This window comes from Anopheles nili, chromosome X (genome assembly GCF_943737925.1).
Source record: "Anopheles nili chromosome X, idAnoNiliSN_F5_01, whole genome shotgun sequence".
NCBI classification, from domain to species: Eukaryota; Metazoa; Arthropoda; class Insecta; order Diptera; family Culicidae; genus Anopheles; species Anopheles nili.
The window spans coordinates 10,258,743-10,279,309 of NC_071293.1; the positions used below are offsets into that span (position 1 = coordinate 10,258,743).

Consider the following 20,567-nt stretch of genomic DNA (forward strand, 5'->3'; position numbering starts at 1 on the left):
CACGCGCGCGCACGCTCGCCTGGAATCCAAAAACACCACACGTGTGTGTGTCTCTGTGTGTGTGTGTGGGTACATCACACCAACCGTCTGCCACCACCCACCAACCACCACCAATCAGCTGTTCATCGATCAGCATACGATCCGAAAGTGCCCCCGAAAGTGAGCATTAATTTCTGCACACCAGCTCGGTGCACACTAGCGCCCTCTAGCTGGCCAACAAGTGGGGCTCAAAATCCGGACACGCACCAGCAGGTGTTGAGACGGGACCCCTCACGCCCCTCTCTCATCCCCCTTGGAACACCACGAAACAGGCGCAAACACAATGTGGAGCCCAACGCACATTCAAGTGACAGGTAAGTTCACGCCTGACCAGCAAAGCGCAAACAAATCGAAAAAAAAACCGTGGGACACACGCAAAAAAAAAACGGTATAAAAATAAAACATTCGAAAATATAATGCGAAATGGAATGTTGCGCGAGGTGACGCGCAAAATCGAAACCGCGGTGAGTCATATCCACCTGAAAGCTGAGAGCTGAGAGGAGATTGTAAAGCATCATTACACCGTTTCCGAGCGTTCCATTCGAAACTCCATTCCCTGCTGGTGGGTGGGGAGGCTTATCGCGGCTTCACGTTATCGCATTTCCACCCCCGCACTCCCCGCTAGGCGCGAGCGAGCGAGGGTGGATTGGAAAATTAATACTACACCCTCGGTCTCGGATGTTTTGCACGATTGATTGCTGAAACGGGTTAGGTTGGGTGGCTGTGGGAGGGGGGTGGGGGGGGGGGGGGTGGTACATTACACCCAGGAGCCGTCGGTTGTGGGATGTGAATTCAAGCCCCCCCCCCCCCTGCTTTAAGTATTAGGGGGGAAGAAGTTAGCATAGGCGAAATAGACACTTCAGGGTTGCTTAAGACCCTTGCGATTCGCTGGAATTGATGCACCCTTGCGCTTGAAGTGGCCAACTAACGGGAGCTCGTTAGGCTTTACGAGGCATGTAAAAAAAGCCCGACCGGTGTTTATTCTCGTTTGCCTGTTTTTCCCCAACCTCCCTCCACCCCCTGGTTTCAGCTTTTCCTTCGCTCCCGTTGAGTTGGCTAATTAATTTGGGTTACGAATTTGAGGCAGCATGCTCGCTTTTTTTTGGTTGCTCTCCGCCCCAGCTGCAAATTGGGCCGTTTCTCAAGGCACGCGTCTTTGGGGGGATGGATTTTGGTTTGGATTTTTTTTCCTTTTCCACGGAAGCTGGCGAAAAAATTCCTACATTTTTACTCATCACAGCAGATTGAAAAAAACAGGGAAGCATTTTTTGTGTGTTTTTTCTCGCGCATAAATTTGTTTCATATTTCCACCCCCTCCCAAAAAGGGGGTGTGTTGTTCGTTTATTCTGAAGATAGGGGGAGGAGTGGGGGGGGGGGGGGCTGAACACCCCCTAACAGCTGGCGACCAAAACCCGGTCAGTGACGTTGGGGTTTCTCCCACGCCGATTATCTTCCTCGCCTCAGCGGGTCGATCCAAAAGTAACAAAAAAAAACTAAAAAAAAACCGGATCTACACCCAACCTCGCGGCACCCTTCCCGGATCACGTGATCGGAAAAGAAGAAGAAGAAGAAGAAGAAGAAGAAGCACCCACCAGCAGAGGGGCACGTTAACGACGGGATTTTCTGTTTTTCTTTTCGGGGAAGGGAATGTTGGCGTTTTCGAAGCGTTCCGGTACCGTTACATGATGCATATCGTCTCGTTTCAGTGCAACGCGCCAAAGGGCTGCTGATCAAGGGAAAGGGCGGCACGAACAACTGCTTCGTCATCATCGCGCTCGGGAAGGAGAAGTACCAGACGTCCATCAAGCAGAAGGCGCCCGATTCCGTGGTCTGGAATGAGGAATGCGAGCTGTAAGTGGCCGTACCAGGCCAGGCAGGGCCTTTTTCTCTCTCTCTCTTAGAAACCCTTTCACTAATGTTTCCTTCCTTCGCTCCTCCCCTCCTCAAAAGGCAAATCCCCACCCAGGGTAACCAGGCGCAGCTGGTGTTGACGGCACTCCACCACAACAGCGTCGGGATGGACGAGTTCCTGGGCCGGATCGTGTTGCCACTGAACGAGATGGAGGTGTACGAGCGGCCCCGTTCGCGCTGGTACAAGCTGGAGAGCAAGGATAAGGAGAAGAAGAAGGAGAAAGACCGTGGGGAGCTGGAGGTGCGGATCTCGTTCACGGTGAAGGCCGGCTCGCTGACCGACCTGAGCAAGAAGGAGAAGAGCAAAAGCTCGATCAGCAACCTGGCGTCGAGTGTTGGAGGCTCGCTGCTGAGTATCGGTGCGATTGAGAAGCGCAAGGGGTTGAAGAAGATCGCCAAGTCGATTGGTTCCAAGATGCACATCTCAGGGATTGGGAAGAAGGAAGGGCGCAAGGATAAGGACGGTCCTGGGGCGGATGATGCGTCCATGTACAGTGGTAGCTACTCCAGCTTGGCTGGAGGTGGTGGAGCTGGCGCAGGACCAGTGGTTCCACCTGCAGGAAGTCGTCAGTCGAAGCAAACGTTCGGTGATGCCGATCCGGGCGTTATAAGCGAGGATGAGGATGAGTTTGTGCTCGACAATCTGTCGCACAAAAGCTCGAATGGTTCGCTGAACTTGCGTCCTGGCGCGGGAGCTTCCGTTGGATCATCAACACCAACGGCACAGTCAACACCGACGACGACTGGGACGGTTTTGGCGACTTCTACACCGGTGGAATGGTCTGGTCGCGGTGGTACGCACGTTGAAGCTACCCAAGAGGCTGGCCACACGGCCACACGGGGCGAGAAGGTTGACGAATGGGAGCAGAAGCTGTACGGCAAGCACCTGGACATCGGTAACACGGATTCGCTGAAACGCCGGTCGTGGGAAAGCTCACGCGTGATGCTTTCGGTGCAGCAGGAGCAAGAGCAACGTTCCGAACCGGAAAGCCCACGTGAACGGCAGGATGAGACGGCGGGAGAGCATCGGGTGGCCGGAAATCGCTCACAAACGGCACCCACCTCACCGGATCTTGAGGGTTTGGGTAAAGCGAACCACCGGGAGCACCAAAGTAACACCAACACCAAAGCACCGACCGTGGTACCAAGACCACTGACACGCGTAGGCTCGCAGGATATGGCCGCTGGGCGTCAATCTCCCGCCCCACCACCGGAAGGGAAACCGGAGAAGGAAAGCTTCACGAAGAAGCTGAAGCACTTCGTCAAAGAGCACCGTAGTGGTGGCCATCGGGCGGATTCGCTCGAGAATTTGTCCTCATCCGGAGCGCTGGCGTCGGTGACCGCCCATAAGAAGCTGCACGGGGGCAAGCAGCAGTATGGCGGTGGTGGTGGGGGTGGTGTCGATCAGCGCATCATCATTGGGGGCGAGAATGGGGAGCAGATTGCGGCGGTGGCCGCGGCCGCTGCAGCCGCCCAGCGCCAGTCGAAGCTCGCCCAAGTGTCACCGGAAACGCTCGCAAAGTACGAGGGAAAATCGCGCGAGGAGGTGATCAAAATCGCGCACACGCTCGAGAGCGAGGTGCACTACCAGAAGCAGAAGGTGAAGGAGCTCGAGGACTACCTCGACAGCCTGCTGTTGAAGGTGATGGAGTGCCACCCGAAGATACTGCAGAATCCGTACCAAAAGGCGACCCCCACGAAAAGGTAAATGGGGTGCTTCCTTTTTTTGCTTCCTTTTCTTCCGGACAGTTTTACTTACGCTCTGATTGGGGCTTTTTTTTTTCTTTTGCAGTGGATGATCCGCATGTTCCGTCCGCGACGATTGCAACCCGCCTGCAAGGACGCCGTGTGTTGCTTAGCAAGAAAATAGCAAAAAAAAACAGAAACAAAAAACCCAGAGCCGATCAAACGACCGCAACTACGTGATAAATAGGCAACTGCAGTGCCGGGGTGAAAGCGAACGGAAGGGGACAGAAGGCGAACCGACTCATTAATGTAAAACGGACCATCTCGATTCGCGTGACCGTCATGGAACAATCAACTAACCACTGCGCGACCGGCCGAGCGGGCGGCGAACAATTTATTAGGTTAATCAAAAGTTTACACAAGCAGACGAGGGACAGAAAAAAGCGGAAGATGAAAAATCTATATTTACCTCCCCTCCGCGTGTGGGGACCCTCGAGGAAAAGCGAGGAAAAGCCGAATGATAACCACCCCGCTTCCAGGCGGGTTGTGAAAGTGTGTTTGTTTGTGTGTGTGCGACGAAAAGAGTATAATTTAAATCGAGATCATTCCATCCACTCACACCTCACCTCACGACACACACACACACACACATACAACAACGTTATTATGTGCATTTTCCCATTCCCCATGCCTCTTTGCGGAAAATCGCGCTCAATCGCTATTGCCGCGGTGGCGAAATAGGATAAATTTGTGACCCGTTTATTGGATGAAGCGTATTTTATTGGAGCCAACGTTTCCGGCCGAACTTCTACAGCATAATCACAGTTAATGAATATTATATTATCTCTATTGTTATTAATAATATTATTTTTTTTACTATTAAAACGAAATTATAAAAAAAGGAATCGAACCCACGGCTACCTTTGTGAGGCTTAGTGTGAAAGAACTGCGTTTTGCTCGCGATGATTCGCCAATTTACTGTAACGTGAGGAGATAATGAAATAAGAGGGACTTTTTCAGCGGTAAATCGTACGCAAATGCAGCTCGCCCATTTGAGCGGCAATTAGTAGTGTGCATATTGATTTCCCGCGCGCACATGATATGGGCCGTTTGATGGAAAACCGCGGAAAACTGGAGCATGTGTGACGTGGCGCGATATTCACCAGTTTGGATTTTTTGCAATAAATAATGATCGGTTGGTTTTTGTTTCAGCTTGTGCGTAAGGAGGCTTATTACGGCCAGTAGTAACGCCCTTAATTACAACCTCAATTATATGCGATCATTATGTTCCGAAAATGGCGCAAGAGCGAATCGAGCGAGTAATTAGAATTTGGCTCAACGCGAGCTGGGTATTAAAAAAAAGCGGCTCGGGGGTTTTATCCCACGCAGGGATGTGCGTAGTTTTGTGGAAAATAAAAGGATAAAGGACGTTGTAAAAAAAAACCGCCGAACTAATGACAAATCACATCCGTCGGAGATCAAACCTCGTTCGGTGGTTGGGGGAAAAAATCGTCCATATTTCTTTTTTTTCTCGCTCAGGCTATTAGTGCGTTTTCGGAAGCATCATTACATCTGTGGCATGCTTTGACATGCACCTCGGCAGAGGCGATTGGGCGCAAGTCCTGCGCGCGCTTAGTCCTGTGTCCTCCACGCGCCACGTTGGAGCATTAATTAACAAACTGGCGAAGCCTTCGGGGCGTAAGGCAACGGTTCCACACGCTGCTGCTGGAGAAAGGGCACAAAAAAGCGGCCCCCTGAAAGGCTAAGAACGGTTTAATTAACGCGCGTAACCGAATACGCGAAGAAATGCGGCCGCGAGCGTCCCGGGAAATGTGGCCGGGTTTTGGGTGGATTTGGGTGAAATTTTTTTTTGCTACTTTTTTTGTGTGTGCGTCGTCCTTTGCCAGGTCTCGATCCTTCGCGGTGGTGATGTACCGTTGGCGTGTATCAGCACACATGTAGAAAAAGGCCCCATGTGATGAGGATGCGTGTAACAGGCACAAAAATGTAAAGAAAATAAAACAGACTCCCCAAGCGCGGGAGGACTCGCGTGCACGTTCGCCATGATATCGCCCGAGGAGGGTCTGATTGAACAGGATTCGGTGTTCGGCGTATGTGTAAAAAGGCAGCCAAAGTTGACGCGTTACCATGGCGTGGCAACCGTTCGCGTAATTATGATTTCGGTGCGGACTTTCGGAAAGAAGAGAACCCGTTCGCTAGGTTCTGCGCCAGTGTTAGAGAGGAGAAAAAAATGGGCAAGGGATTTGGTGGAATTGAGAGAAAAAATAAAACAAATGTGGAATCAAAACCGACTCGTGTGTTCTGACATTTGATGAGAAGTTTTTGATAATTAAGCAATGGGATGACCTGCGTCTACGTTGGAGCTTGTGGATGGCTCGAGCTTAGATGATATATATAGTGCCGAAAAATGCAGAAGGAAAAAGTTTTTCCTGCCATGAGCTCTATTGATGTATTTATTCGTGAACTTTTAACGATGCATTCGAAAAAAAAACCAGTTACAAAAAATATTTTACTGAAGAGAATTAGACACTTGAACTACATCACATTTAGCTTTGTCTGATTTAACTACAAGGCCAATTAAATGATTAAATTTATTATTATTAATTTAAAATTATTAAATTGAATGATTCAACTTATTCATTTTTATTATTTGATTTTATTTTTGTTTTTGGGTATTAGTTTTAAAATAGGTTTTTTACTGTTTAATTTAACAGATATATGTCGTATACAGATCAACCTCACTTGCAGCATAGAGCTGCAAGATACTTTCGTGTATTACATATCTCGCATCCTGAATCATGCGATGGTAACCCCAAGTTTTTGTTGAGAAGCTTTTTCTTAAATATATTCGTCAATTGTAAGAAATATGCTAGTTTACTATTGAAGCTTGTTTTGCTAGTGCACTGTTATTTTGGTTTATTGGTAATAAATTTATAAATTATTACAATTTTTATGAGATGAAATGCCCTCATGCCATGTGAAATTTTAGAATTAGATTGAATGAATTATGTTTTATGAGTTGGGAATAATGTAGTTTTCAAAACAATACGGCCAGGCTGCCAGGAAAATAAAATAAAATTACACTTTTTGACTCGAGAGACCAAAGTGTGTTGATCTTAGAGATCCAAGTGCGGTAAAAAGTTTCTCGAAGAAACTAAATATTATTATGGAGCTCGGAATAGAATTCTTTGCTTCAGGCAAAAGAAAACTACGATAAAATTTATATTATGTTATAATTCAAAAAATAGAATTCATCAATATTGAAAACAACCAAGTAGCTCTTGAGCAGTTTTCTGAAACACTGAGCCAATTAGCATTGTTTTAGCGTACAATCTCAACGAAAAACAAAAAAAGCTTTTATTTGCAATTTAAAGAATTGTAGAGCATGTTTTTTTTCCAAAACACAACTAAAATCGGGTGAGACTTTTTTTAACCCTTTTTGTTTCAAAATCTAAAAACTCTGAAGGGGTTATGTAGTGGCATAATATCCACCACGTTCCACGGGTAGATCTGCTGCATGTTAATTATCCGTTCTTCAACCATCAATCGATCGATGCAGCAGATTATCGAAAACGTGATTTTGGCGTGATATTTCTGGCGCACCGCTGACACGTGCGAATGTACTATCTCCGACAGGCAATGACACTTAAAAAAAATACACTCACTCTCTTTTTACTCGCAAGCCCAACGAATGAAACCAGCTTCGAAGCTCCAAAAGCCCTCGCTTGATGGAAGCTGCCCCTGGTTCGTTTGGCAGCCTTCATTTCACCTTCAACCACCTAATGGACATCTGCCAGCAACCGCTCGTGGGGACAACGTCTCCCGGGAATGACGGGCAACTGGAAAGGGGGGTGGAGGGGGAAGGGGGGCAGCAAAGGAGCCATTTATAAAATTAAACATTTTTCACGTTCGCCCGTGTGAACGTAAAAAAAAAGACTGACGTGCGTCTAAAAATCCATTCTCCTGCTTTCCCGTTGTACGTCGTTGAGTCCTTTTTTTTTGGGGACCGCGCACGATAAGGATTAATCATAGGGATCCTCGGGATTGCTGTTTTTTTATTCCATCGCGTGTGTGTGTGGGTGTGTGTGTTTCGCGTCCTCTCATTCGCTAGCGATCCACGATGGACCTCAGAGGGCACATAAGCCTCCACAGGGTGCCTCCACAGGGTGGTGCACTGGCCCATCGCTCATCGGGCGTAATGGAGCACTGGCAACTGGCTCGTCCTGCTGCAAGGACGATGGAAAGCGATGGTGCTAAGTCGGGCAACAACAAAAAATGTGTGGAGGCTGCGAAATGAAAGAAGACGAAAAAAAAAAATGCGACACAGAAGAGAAAGCTTAAACTCGCATCAGTTAAGCAAAAGGACACAAATTAACCCTGCAGAGTGCGCTGGCGAGGCTCAGTGAAGCTGACGTGGTCCTGCCGCAGTTCGTTTTGGCCTGACAAAGTCGGTAGGCAAACTGTCATACGAGCGAATGGAAATTAACAGACCACTATTTCGGGCTGTGCTACGATCCCAGCCGGACGTTTCCGGGCCCCGTTAGTCCTTGCAGGGGGCAAAGCAACCCCTCAAGGGTTAGTGTCCTCGTTGGGGGACGGAAATCTAAGCACCACCTTTTTCCCCCCACCCCCCCTTCACTCCCGTACGCGTGATGAACGAGGCCGACTGATGATGATAGAAATCTTGTTAGTGTTGACGAACTGCTGCCGGCATGCCTGCAACGCTAAGCAATGCAGTACAACGTGGCCGACAAAAAAAGAAAACTTCGAGGCTCGTTAAAGGCTAGCATGATGCGGGAGGATGGCTTGGAAAAAAAAATTATGCCCATCCACGGTGTACATTCCAATACGTCCGCGGCGTAGTGGCGCTGCCTTCGCAAGGAGAGCTAACATGAATAATGGATTATGTGCGAGCAAAAATTTTGGCGTAACGAATCAAAAGGACGAACCAGTGAGGGGTGCCCAGCGGGTGGAAGAGTGAAGAGGGGTGGGGATTGGGGGATTGGGGAGGAAAAATGGCCCATTCGTTTCAATTACAATGACGGTCTGATAGATGGTGTGATGGAACTGCAGCAGCAAGTGTGATACCTGTGGAAGGAGATGAAAATGGTGAAGGCGTCAACTCCGACGACCGGAACCGAAGTTGTTAGGTAGGCTGGTGTTGGTGGTTACTGCACTTTTAGAAATCAAACACACATGTGAGGTGTATACGCACCGGTTTGTAGGGATGCGAAGCTCTGAGGCTTGAATAACTACGATCAAGGGAAAGAACTTTTTGAATTGACATTATACTTTATGCGTAATGTGGCATTTGCTGATAAGTGGAGCTAGTTAGTGCAGAGAAGTTGTGACGGATGTTACCTGTGGTTGAGTAGACATTGGTGACTTGCAATCAGTGGAGAACGAGCGCAGTTGATAACTGTCTTCTAAGTCTTCTAAGCAAGGAATAGAGCCTGAGACATTTAGAATTTTAAGAGTAAGCAAAATTAAAAGAATGAAATGTCTAACATTCAATATTTCTATCTTTAAAAGCCAAAAAGTATTTCTTATAGGACGCTTAATTTCGATAGCAACGGTAAAAATGTTCTATAAACGACTACATGACTTTTTATCCCTATTAAATGGTGGTAAACGTAAAACAATAAATTATTGAGTTCTTTTTCTTCTTGCTTCGTATACGTGATAGAATATATCTTTAGCCTATAATATATACATCCTATTACATGGGCTATTACATCTAAATCACATTACAAGTTCTATTAAATGTACATTAACCGATGCAAAGATTTTGTGGTGAATGCTATTTTTGTATCGGTTTCATTTCACAAGTGTTTTACACTCGCTTTTTGCTCAGAATTACCGATTGCTCTATTCCTTTCCGAATAACGATCTGATCTAGATGAGCATCGTATAACAGTAGAACAGTTTCGGCGTCACAAACAACTGTTCGCCTGTCAACGAGCCGTCAACTTTCCCGTTTCTGCTCGATCGAGCAGCTGATCTCAACACCAGATCAGGCGATTCAATTCAGACCCCGAGCAAGTAAGCTGCCTCTCGTAATTCGGCCCGAATTCTACCCAATCCGGAGCAAACTGACCACTTGGCAAATCGCCGAGCCCAGATCCGATCTGGCCGACCCGATCGGCATTCCAATTAGCGAGGCCCAAGCTTAGGGCTGCACCTTGGAGCACGGGCAAGTGCACCTAATAGGATTACCGGGTTGCGCCTGACCATGGACGGGCGCGAGAGAATGGCGATTTTCACTCCTTTCCCGGCGGCTTTTCCGGAGGGCCAGGTAAACGCGCCAGGATAATTAGATTTTCGACCACTTGGCCGGCGCATCCCTTTGGCGCCCCTTGTAGACCGCGGCGTTCGCCTGCTCAGGCGTTGAGCCGGGATCAGGTCTGGCGCCAGAGGCTCGATGTTCGGGCACCGCGATTATTGTGAGCGATTACTGTAATGCCACCCTTGCGGCCTTTAGGAATCCTTGAAGGGGTTTTTCGATCGTGCCGGTGGCGCTTCGCGTGGATGCAGGTTCCGTGAGGCGGAAAAGTGATCACTGATCTCGGTGTTCTTCGTTTTGCGATCAAATCAGCGATTGCTGCTGAAGTGGGACCGTGGCACTGGGAAGCTAGAAGTTTGAGGGTGAAATGTGAAATGAAGCTAAAAATTGGAAAAGACGTCCGTTGATCAACTTGGGGAACTAGGAATTAGCAAGCGGGCATTATTCCCAAGCGGGCATAGACTGGACCAGCTCAGGAAACTGTTGCGTTTGAGTTCCGTAAGCAGCTTAACGTTAATAAATGAGCGTGTTTTCTTGTGAAGAAGGTTCCTCGTAACATTTTGCATAACTTTTAAAAGCGGAAACTTTGCCCACGTTCGGTTCAGCTGCCCAGTAAAGTGCTCTCCTTCAGCTTATACACCGTGTTTCACGGTTTTTTCGTTTAAAAGCTTCTCCCTTAAATCTCTGGAGCTTCTTGGGCTATTGCTAGACGTTCACTGACGTGCCTCTCATGGGCCCACGATGGGTGATTGCGTCAGTTCGACACAAGAAAAAGCAAATGGTAACCCAACCCCAACATCGAGCCAGCCGAAACCCCGGGCGGCTGCCATCGTGGGCTGCCCTTTTTATCTTCCCAACTGCAGCGAAGCCCTTCACAAGAAGCAAACGGAAAAATAGCATCGCCAGGCGATACCTGGCAACCAGAAGAAGCCTGATCGCAGCAGCAAGACAGCAGGATCCCGAACGCACTGGAATTGCAGCAAAATAAAATGATAATAATAAAACACAAGCCGCACACGATTGCACTCCCGGGTGCATTGGTTGCATCGGTTGCGCCCGGTTTCGCAGGCGGCCCCGCGCGGTTCCGCAAAACATCCTCACGGCCCAGCAGGGCGCCGCCCTTTGGCGGAACCCGGGGTCCAGGGCCCTAAGGTACCGAAGGGATTTTCTGGGCTCGGGTTGCACCGGAGCGTACCAAACGGTTTTCCCGGGGCTCGCTTTCCCGCTTCGCCAACCAAACGCGCGCATTAACCAGGGCGGTGCTCTTGTACGTGTGTGTGTGTGTGTGTGTGTGTGTGCGAGGGTGCGGATGTGTGCGATTTTTGTTGCCTCTTTTGTTGGTGCTGTTGCAATCGGGGTTTTGCCCCCTTCTCGCTCACTCACCCAATGGTGGCGGCTAATCGTTCAACAATGCGAAGAAGAGCCGATCGGGAACGCGTAATTACCTGGCCTGGAGCTGCCGGCAGAAGTTACACAAACATTGTGCGGCAGAAGACCCGTACTCCCTGGTGGCCGGTGGTGTCCTTGCAAAGGGGAGGGGTGGTGCTGCGATGCGCAACGGGATGCCGCCTTTATCCGTGCACAATTTGGTGAATGATCCTTGAAATCCACACTCGCGAGACGGGGGCCCTCGGGGTGGTCCGTGAAATTTTGTAGTCAACTTTAGGGGTTTTGGGTGGATTTGCCGCGCGGTGTATTGTTTTGGGTCCGAAGGTTTTTGCTGGCGGCAATCGCCTTGAAGAAGATGGATCTGGAGGAACTGGCGAGGGATCTGAAGCGTGCGGTGTTTGATGGAGTTGTTGGTGGGATGACTGGTGGGCTGATTGCACGTTAAGTTAGGCCTGGATCTTGAGGGTGGGTTGGTTTGTGTGTATTCAACACCTAGCGGACGTGAACCACTTGGCAAGCGATTCTGAGAACACGCAGCGCGGTTCTGGAGATTGGATGCTTTACGAATCTTGTGCAGGCTCCTTGAGGGCATTCTTTTGTGGACATATGTGCTCAATTCCCTCGTGTTCTTCACTAATCCTGTTTAGATCAATGGCCGAATGGTCGCGCAACTTTGACAGATGACTAATCAACTGTCAAGTAGCGCTTGTTCAGTCCTTGGGAGTTAGTAATTAGCTAAAGCGAACAATAGCAAGGTGCTTTTATTCTAAAACACATTTTGTGAACGAAATTGACTGAAGTTTTTCACTGAAGCAAGTTCCTTACACACAAATGTTCGTTGTGTAAGGCTGAATGTTTGTTTGTTTATAGTCCCCAGCAAAACGCACCTGCTATTCGAACTACCTCGAGCAATCCGAAGTTCCCAGGGTCCTCAGGCGACCGCTCAAGACCCGAAACGTGCCAGTACTTGAGCATGGGATGTATTTTTTTGCTCGTGATTTCAGCTCTCTCTCTCTCACTCTCTCACCCAAAAGGACTCCGTCGACAGGCGCAACATGCACGCAGAGCATCCCTTCCCTTAATTAAGGGACACTCACTTGTGAAACCGATCCCAAGCCCGCGCATACGTGTTCTCTGTCCCAAAAAAAAAGGGCTCGTTCACCAGCACTAATGAGGGCACCAACGTGCGGCCGCACATTTCGCCGTAATTCGAACCCGCGTGTGTACGCCCGTTCACCTCGTTCGCAGCCATCGCGAGAGGGGCTTCTTTTTCGGCAGCAGGGTTTTTCTTTCGCACCCTGACGATGCTTGGGCGCAAAGTTTGCAGCTTCGATTAATTGCTCGCCTCACCCACGCAGTTGGCAGCGGTCCGATGTACGATGAGGCACCACTTTCCAATCGCTTCTGATAAGCGACCATCCGTTGGTCTCCTTTCAACACCTGCATCGGCTGCTCATTGTGTGGCTCCACCGGCTAATGGGATGATCTTCGTCTAATAGGGGTCCCGGTAGAAGTTTTGTGCGAGGAACGTGTCGCCGGTGAATTTTGGGGCGCCCAAGAAACTGCCATTCCGCCATTACGCGGGAAAAGTTCGGGAAAACAGCGCACCGAACTTCTCGTATCGTCACGTATCCTGGCAGCCTTGCACACATTTCGAGTTCTAAGGGGGGGTGAACGAGAGAGAGAGAGAGAGAGAGAGAAAGAGAGCGAGAGAAAGTGAGAGAAAGCGAGACAGGGCGAGTGTGTAATTTTCGAATCCGTGTGTAATCCGAGCGAGTATGTAAATGCTCCTCAGCTCGCCCCAGGCAAACGAAGGATGCTGGGGGTGGTGGGAGGGTTGAGATATAAATGTGCTGTGCTCATATATCCTTCTTCACCCCCCCCCGCCTTCCCACACTCTCCACAACCTCCCTTTTCACCCTCAGGAGCGTGTCCTGCGCGGTTCATCGTCGTCGTCGTCAAATTAGATAAAAGTTTATTAGCATTACGTTGCAGCCCGTCCTTCCACCTTTTTCCTCGGGCTTGGTCGTTTTAACCCTGCTCGCACCCTCCCGCTTTCCCCGTCCCTACACACCCGCAAGACCTTGCACGCCCACCAGCGGCGGAAAGATGGCGGAGAAAAGAAATTAAGTAGTTTTTATTAGCGGCCTCATAATGAGCCGACATTTCCACTCTCGTTTTCCATCTTGTATTTTCAACATTTGTCCGCCTTCCGGCTCCCAGATTCTCCGCCCCCACCCCAGCCCTCTCCCGCCCTTTCCGTGCCATCTGTGGCGGTCGCGTTCTGCGTTTTGCCGGGCTCTTCATGCCCTGTTTTTGTACCGCTCCCGCCGGGAAAACTCGTGATTTTTCCCGCTGCCGTTGTATTTAAAATTCATAAGAAGCTGGCACGAAAGCTCATATAAATGGTAATGATACGGTGCTTCGCCAGCTCTTCGACCCCACCCCGCCCACTCTTCTTTCTCTCTGCATCCCCCCCCTTTCCGACCCTTAAATCCTCGCCGGTGAAGTGTTAGCCGTAAATGTAGCGGCTTTTATTTTGCTGCCATAAAAACGAAATGCTAGGAGGGTTTTGATGGGCTTCGCTATGGGAAAGGTGCCACCGGGTGTACGTGCCCAAATGGGATAGGTGGCAGGGCTCCCCCAACGACCCGGGGCCCATTATCCTGGCGCGCGCGTTATGGAGGCGCGAGCGCGCTTTGGGAAGTTAATTTAAACGCGCCATTTTATAGGCGGCCTCGGGACCCCGGAGCGCCCGGTTTTTGATGGCGAGGGCTTATTGGCGAAGTTTACGGCGAGGTGCAGATATTTATCTGTACACTCCTCTCCCTTGTAGGACTTGAAGAGGAAAAAGCTTAATCATTAAAAAAGGAAACCAAAAAAGCCATCGCCCAAAATGGAGCGCCAATCGGGGAAGCAGTTCATTCTGCGGGGTTGGAGCTTTTGCCGGTGGAAGGAGGGGGCATGAGGTGTGTGGGAGGAAAGGTTCGATCGATTGGAGCACGTGTTTGCCGCTCTGTCAGCCATTGGGCAGCTGAGGTGTGTCTTACTGGTATGTTTACGCGTACGTCACTTTTGACAGCTCCAGAACAGAGATAATGAAGGTAGAGTAAGGGATTAGCGCGAGATTATCGGTGCAGATGATCAGATTCTGAAGCCGCTTGGTGATCGTTATGAAGTGTACATGCAGCTGACGTGTCAGAGTTTCATTACACGTGTAACATACCGGTTCTGAATGGTTCCTTTTGACACATCCAAGAAGCGCTAGTTAGGGTTGAAATTCAAGAACATCTTGGCCAGCGTTTACCTTGTTCCTGAGCTGCAACGACTCTTCTGAGGCGCACTTAAGCGATGAAATATTTAGAAGATGTTAAACATTGATCGAGGAATTCGCTTCCCCAGGCGAGAAGAAAGAAGCAGGAAAAAAAAAGCAACAAAAAGCGAAGCGAAATAAATTGCTTCCCACTTGATCCGCCGCTCAGCCCATAATTACAGCTATTACGGCGTTTGACTCGCTCCTGTTTCTCTTCCATGCGATGCATTATTCAACGCCCGAGAGTTTTTCCGAACTCCCTCCCGTCGATGGGGTAGCGGGAGGCTGGTAAAAGGGGTTAAACCAATCGGCTGCCAAGGAATATTTGACAGCTCACCCCATTTCGTCCTTTTTTCCGTAACACCGGAACACGGCGTGGAAAGCGTGTGTTCGTGTGTCTGTGTATGTGTTGTGATGAGATTTTCCGACCTTTTTTTCGGTTCGCCATTGTTTGGATATTGATTTTACTTCGTTTTTTTTTTCCTTATTCTCGCCCCACCCGGACGATACACATGTTCGAACAGCGGTCCATTTTGAGCGGTCGACGGAAACCGCTCGATGGGAAAATGATTTTCCATCATTAGTCTATCAGCGCTGCGCGATGGGTGGGTTTTTCTTTTTACCGCTTTTCCCGGTCCCTAGCGTGGGCGAGAATGGGCACCTGTGTGGGGTGGATTTAGCAACCGGATCGAAGGCCTAAAAGGGAGTCCTCGCTAAAGGCGTAGTGTAGGGCCGATTATTAGCCTTCTGGAAAAAAAAAGGGAAAGCACAAAATCAATGCCGATTGCGTCCGTTTGCCAGCATGAGGTTTATTCTTAGCACATGGGCCGTAATGGGTTCTTATCGGAGCGCTCTTTCCGCTTGTGGATGATCCAGAAATAGGCAGCAGCCCGAGCGAGATTTTGCTAACGAGCGATGCAACAACGGCCTGGCCAGCGTCGGTTAGCCGATTTTCCACCACTTTTCCAGCTATCCGCCCTCGAGGAAGAGCGCATTAGACGTTAGCACTTGGTTTCCGATACACATCAAGTGGTTCGCTTGGGAGGAGAAACAACAAACATAAAACAAACCAACCCCTGATGGGGACGAAACAATGCCAAATCGAAGGCACGATCGTCCCTTTTTTACTTTCGTGTGGGAACAATGGCCCCGGGAAAACCAATCCCAAGAAGCAGCCGGCTGCACTAATGCCGATCCCGACAAGACACCACCAAGAAGGCGCAACACATCTGAAGGAGCGCATCGCGTTCGGCTTTGTGCTGCCGCTCAGGTTTGCGGCAACGGTAGCACCACTGTAAGCGATATGGTTCCGTGAAATAAAATAAACATATCACCTACACGAGATTATCGGGTGGCCAAGTCTCATTTGTTCATTTGTGCGCACGGATCTGAGGCACCGAAACCAGCCAGTGAGCCGCACAGGCGAACGAACACACAAAAGGACGCGGGTGTGCTAAAAGGACTCGCCTGAATGGGCGAACTGGCGAAATCCTCGCACACACATATGCGCTCGTACATGCGAGGCCTGTGTATCTACATACGGCTGGCGATTCCACACACATGGTGCTTAAGGAGGCTCAGCCCTGGCTGAGGGACAATCGGATGATGCGCGCCTTGCAGTCTTGACACCGTCCTGGGTTCTGATTTGCCTACAGCCTTACACCTTACCGACGCAACAATGGGCTGCCGGATGATCCTGTGGGCCCGTGGTCACATCTGCAGCTTCCGGCGGCCTGCGTGTTGGGTAAATGTTTGGACCATTGCAAACAATTGCATTACGCGGATAATGGATGGCGGGCTCTTCAAGGAGTCTGAGCTGCCCGGTAAGATGTCGGAAGTCAACCGTGGCACTCGGGAACTAATGCTCACAATGTACTTTGGTCAATGGATCTACTTAAACGGTGTGTTTTCCTAGACTTTGTTACCTCGCAATGTATTCAATGTGCTTAAGTTAATACACAATGTACATTGCAATGTATTCTATATTCTTCTCTAGCTATACTCACAATTTCTATTCTTCAGACCTACTGAAACCTTATATTTTTCTAGACTTCGTGATAACAGAATGTGAATCAAAATGAGCTATACTTTCAATCTATGGGCAGCTGATCTGCTCAAATGGTACGTTTTTTTAGACTTAGTGGTTCATTTGCATACTCAATGTACTCAAGGTAGTACAAAATGTATTCTGCAATCTACTACATATCCTAGCTGTGTTCGCAATCTCTTCTCAGTGTCAAACTTTTCAAATGATATGTCATTCTAAACTTGCTCATTGAAGAACGAGCTTTAATATGAACCAGATTTAAAACATATTTGCTAACGGATTTGCTCAATCGGTATCTATCCAGGCGTGTACTCATCAAATTACTACTACTACTAGGCATTACTCTCTCTAACTACCCTGACAAAATTCGTCCAGTAGATATCCGCAATCGGTGTACCTAAGAGCTCGTGATCTCAAATCACCACTCAAAACCTACACAGCTGGAGTGTGCATACACGAAGGGTTCCAAAACTGTACTCTACGGAATAGAAATGTCGCAAGAACCACGTTCCACGAACTTCTAGCGCCGCGATAGGGACACCTCGGAAACGCGACGAACGCTCCGATATCTCATGTAAATGGTCATGTTTCGTGATCTAGCCGCTTTGTCTACGGATTCCGATTACTACCACCGTGCGGGTTCTAGTTCTTCGAATCTGAACACCTTCGTCCTGCAAATCTGAACGCTTTGCCACAAGAAAGCGGAGCCAGCCTTGGGACACGGGTCTGATTGTGCTAATTACTCACGATTACTCAACCGCCTCCCTCGGCCACGGTCCCGAAGGTTGGGTTACAACTTTTCCCCTTTCCCTCCCTGCCCAAACCCCTCCTTAACATCCTCCTTCTCTCCCCCCCCCCTTCCACCAACCAAAGGTATCCTCGCTTTTGGCCACGCCGGCCGCAAATTGGTGCACAGTTTAGGCAACTGTCCGAAATTCTCCGCTCCATTAGTGGTATTGGCCTTCCGATTTTCCGCCGGTTCCGTTTTCCTCAAATCACACCACTCGTTTACTGTCGCTTTCTCTCTCTCTTTTTCTCTTTCTCTTTCACCCTCACTCACCTACACGTTTGTTCGCGTTCCGAAGCTATCCCCTAGGCCGAGTTTTGGAGCGCCCACTCGAGGTGGAAAAGACCGAATGCTTTTCTTCTGTTATTTCCCCCCCCCCCACCGCCCGCAGGTGGCGCCCTCTGGTGGGCACATCCTTGCATCGGTTTATCTCCTTCCTCGCCACCAGCGTCGGCCTCATTCCGGCACCTTTTACCCAATAATTGATATGCTTTCCCTTTGCTCGCCTCCGGGAATGCTGCCTTTCCTGTTCGTCCTGAGCGCGAATCCTGAGCAAGAAAGCTCGGGCAGCCAATCTTATCCCCTCGTTCCGCGGCCCTTGCCTTTCCCTTGCACACGTCCCCACGAACCGGGTCAGCGTTTAATGGCGATTTCGTTCAGCCGACTCCCGATCGGATTCGGGTTTCCAGCCGGAAGGGATGGCCGGTGGTGGAGCGAAAAACACCAATCGATAACATCCTGCACCCAAGGGAAGGGCAAGAGGGCAGCCAGTGGGTAGGTTGAGGGGATGGTGGGTGGTCCAGCATCGGTTGGGTCGCTGCGTTTTGAGGCAAAGCGGTTTTTGTGGATGCTTTTTTTTTTCTTGTTTTGGGGGGAGGTTTGTTGAAGTTGTGAAAACCGCTTTGTGCCCCGGAATTGATCCTCTCGCATCCCTTTCTTTGCTTGTTCTCTCTTTCGCGCTCACTCTATCGTCCACTCACAAGGGCCAACACTAAACGGTCGACCTTCCAAACCGGCCGAAAGGGAACGCCGTTTGAGGCGAAATTTCATTTAATCGTGAAACACAATGAAACACATGCGTCCTTCCGGGCCCGGGAAGCGGGCGTAAGGGGTGGGTGGGTGCTGGCAGTCGGAACTCGGATCGATAGAAAGCTGATGGAGGCGTTAACGATGTGCTCGTGCAGGTTGGGGGGGTTTGAAATTCCCCAGCAGTTGCGCCACAACCGCGCAGAGCGTGAAGTGTAACGCAATTTTGAGATTCGCTTCCTTGCGCGCGCGTTTAGCACACCAGATCGAGCGCTTCAGTGTCGTTTCTTTATGCGCAAAAGTAGCACAGTCAAGCGAATGTTTGCGATGTTCTTGTACATCTTCCTAACCTCACATTGGTGCTCGTTTTTTTTTGGGTGACCGAAGGCCACAAACGTGCGGTTCACATTACGCTGGCATGTTTTTCAGCACGTTTCCCGTGCCGGAAACGTCCCTAATTGACTGAGCTGCCTGCCCGTGCGCGTACCACCTTCTTCACGCGAATGTCTTCCCAGCACAAGTGTGGGCAAGAAGCCGGAGCCAACAATAAAACGCTTACAAATTGTTTCGTACATAATTCCCCTGGTCTCGCGCGACGTTGGCCGACGGAAATCGCCCGCCCGGCGTTGTTATATATACACAATCAGCTATGTCTTTACCGCGCCACCCCGAGCACGGGTTTTCCCTGCGAAGAAAAAGCCCCCCCTCCCCGTCTGCCTAGCAAACCCCAGAACGGGGAGGCGATTTTCCGGAACGCCCCGTGCGAGTTTTGGGGGCGCAAATGGACGCGGCGTGCGTTCGCGCACACGCTCAAACGTGTGGTTGTGTGTGCCGTGCGGATTTCCGTGCGGTAAGAAGCAACCTTAAAGGGCCTTTTTTTCCCCCCCCACGAGCGCGTGCCTTCGCTGCGGTCTACAATCGATTTGAGGAGTGCCCCAGAGTGCAGCTCCACTGGAAAAGTGCACCGTCGAGGATGCAAGTGCAGCTCCCGCAAGCAAGGATGCCGGATTGCCGGACGGCAGAGCGGATTAATTGACAAGATGATGTACTTTAAATTTGTTTTTGATTTTTGCGGCTCACTTCCGCCCAAGCACCCGCCTCCAATGCCACGGGCGTTCGTCCTGACAGGAGAAAGTGTGAGCGAGCACCAGCAGGCTGGGGTGTTGCGCGTGTTGGCAAGAGCGAGACAGCCGGCTGTGGCGGGTTGTGTTCAAACCCCGGCAGGTCCTGCGAACGGTAGGGTGATGCGGTGTTTGACAGCCACCGATTGGTTGACGCGCCCTGACTCGATAGCTCCGCCCAGACGCATCAACGGCAGGATCACATCGAGGACGGCATTATCCTCGCCCATCAAGCGAGACGGAGTGCACCCTGCGAAGCGCGCACGAGCGAGCAAGAAAAGAGCGCGTGAGAAAGCGAGACGGCACCAAGCAGGACCGTCTCAGTCGCGCATGTCGCCTGACGACGAGCTGACGGGGCCCACGCCGGGTTCGCGCGAGTCCTTGCCGCTCATTCGCACACGGTGACGCGAAGGAAAAACAAACACTCGCACGCCTCCGGTCAGCTTCCGGCACACACCGAAAACCGGGGGGGTTCGGTAATTTTGTTTTCCGTTTAGCTGGTTTTAATAATTTGTACGCCGTCACCGAGCAAACAACGCCGAGCGGGACTGGTGCTTCTTCGACTTGACGTTCGTGACTGTCCGTGCCACATACCGTCGGTGCGTGTATGTGTGCGTGTGTGTGCGTATGTGTGCATGTGTGCGCGTGCATTTGTGTAGTCGTGTTCGCTCGTTGGGAGTGTTTGTGCGTGTCGTGTGTGCGATTTGAAGGTTGAGAGTGCTCCACGCGTGCTGGTTGAACGAACGCGCGCCCCTGAAAGGTAGGCATTACGCTGTGCACGTTCCCGGCGATCTGTCAAGTGCGACACAGAGGACCCCTTGGGACGCTTCCACGATCAGTCTTCCATCAGTGGCTCGCCCGCGAACCAGCTCAATCTGAAGCTAGGAAAAACGCGCATAAACAGTACGTGAGTCGGGTCTGGCGTGATGCTGCCCACGGTACAC

The 20,567-nt window shown here is 50.1% G+C and overlaps 1 protein-coding gene across 1 annotated transcript; it reads left to right on the forward strand.

Moving 5' to 3' along the window:
* The first annotated feature begins 306 nt into the window (after window positions 1–306).
* LOC128728490 (rab11 family-interacting protein 5) lies at window positions 307–3,830 on the forward strand. Its single transcript, XM_053822116.1, has 4 exons — window positions 307–353; window positions 1,746–1,890; window positions 1,990–3,654; window positions 3,743–3,830. The coding sequence occupies exons 1-4, from the start codon at window positions 323–325 to the stop codon at window positions 3,747–3,749; spliced, it is 1,848 nt and encodes a 615-aa protein (XP_053678091.1). The 5' UTR covers window positions 307–322; the 3' UTR covers window positions 3,750–3,830.
* The last annotated feature ends 16,737 nt before the right edge of the window (window positions 3,831–20,567 follow it).

Bases quoted from the DNA above. Each gene is read 5' to 3' on its own strand.
- LOC128728490 (XM_053822116.1), top strand. From the start codon at position 323: ATGTGGAGCCCAACGCACATTCAAGTGACAG. The intron at 354-1,745 runs GTAAGTTCACGC...GTCTCGTTTCAG, and splicing joins AACGCACATTCAAGTGACAG to TGCAACGCGCCAAAGGGCTG. The intron at 1,891-1,989 runs GTAAGTGGCCGT...CCTCCTCAAAAG, and splicing joins TGGAATGAGGAATGCGAGCT to GCAAATCCCCACCCAGGGTA.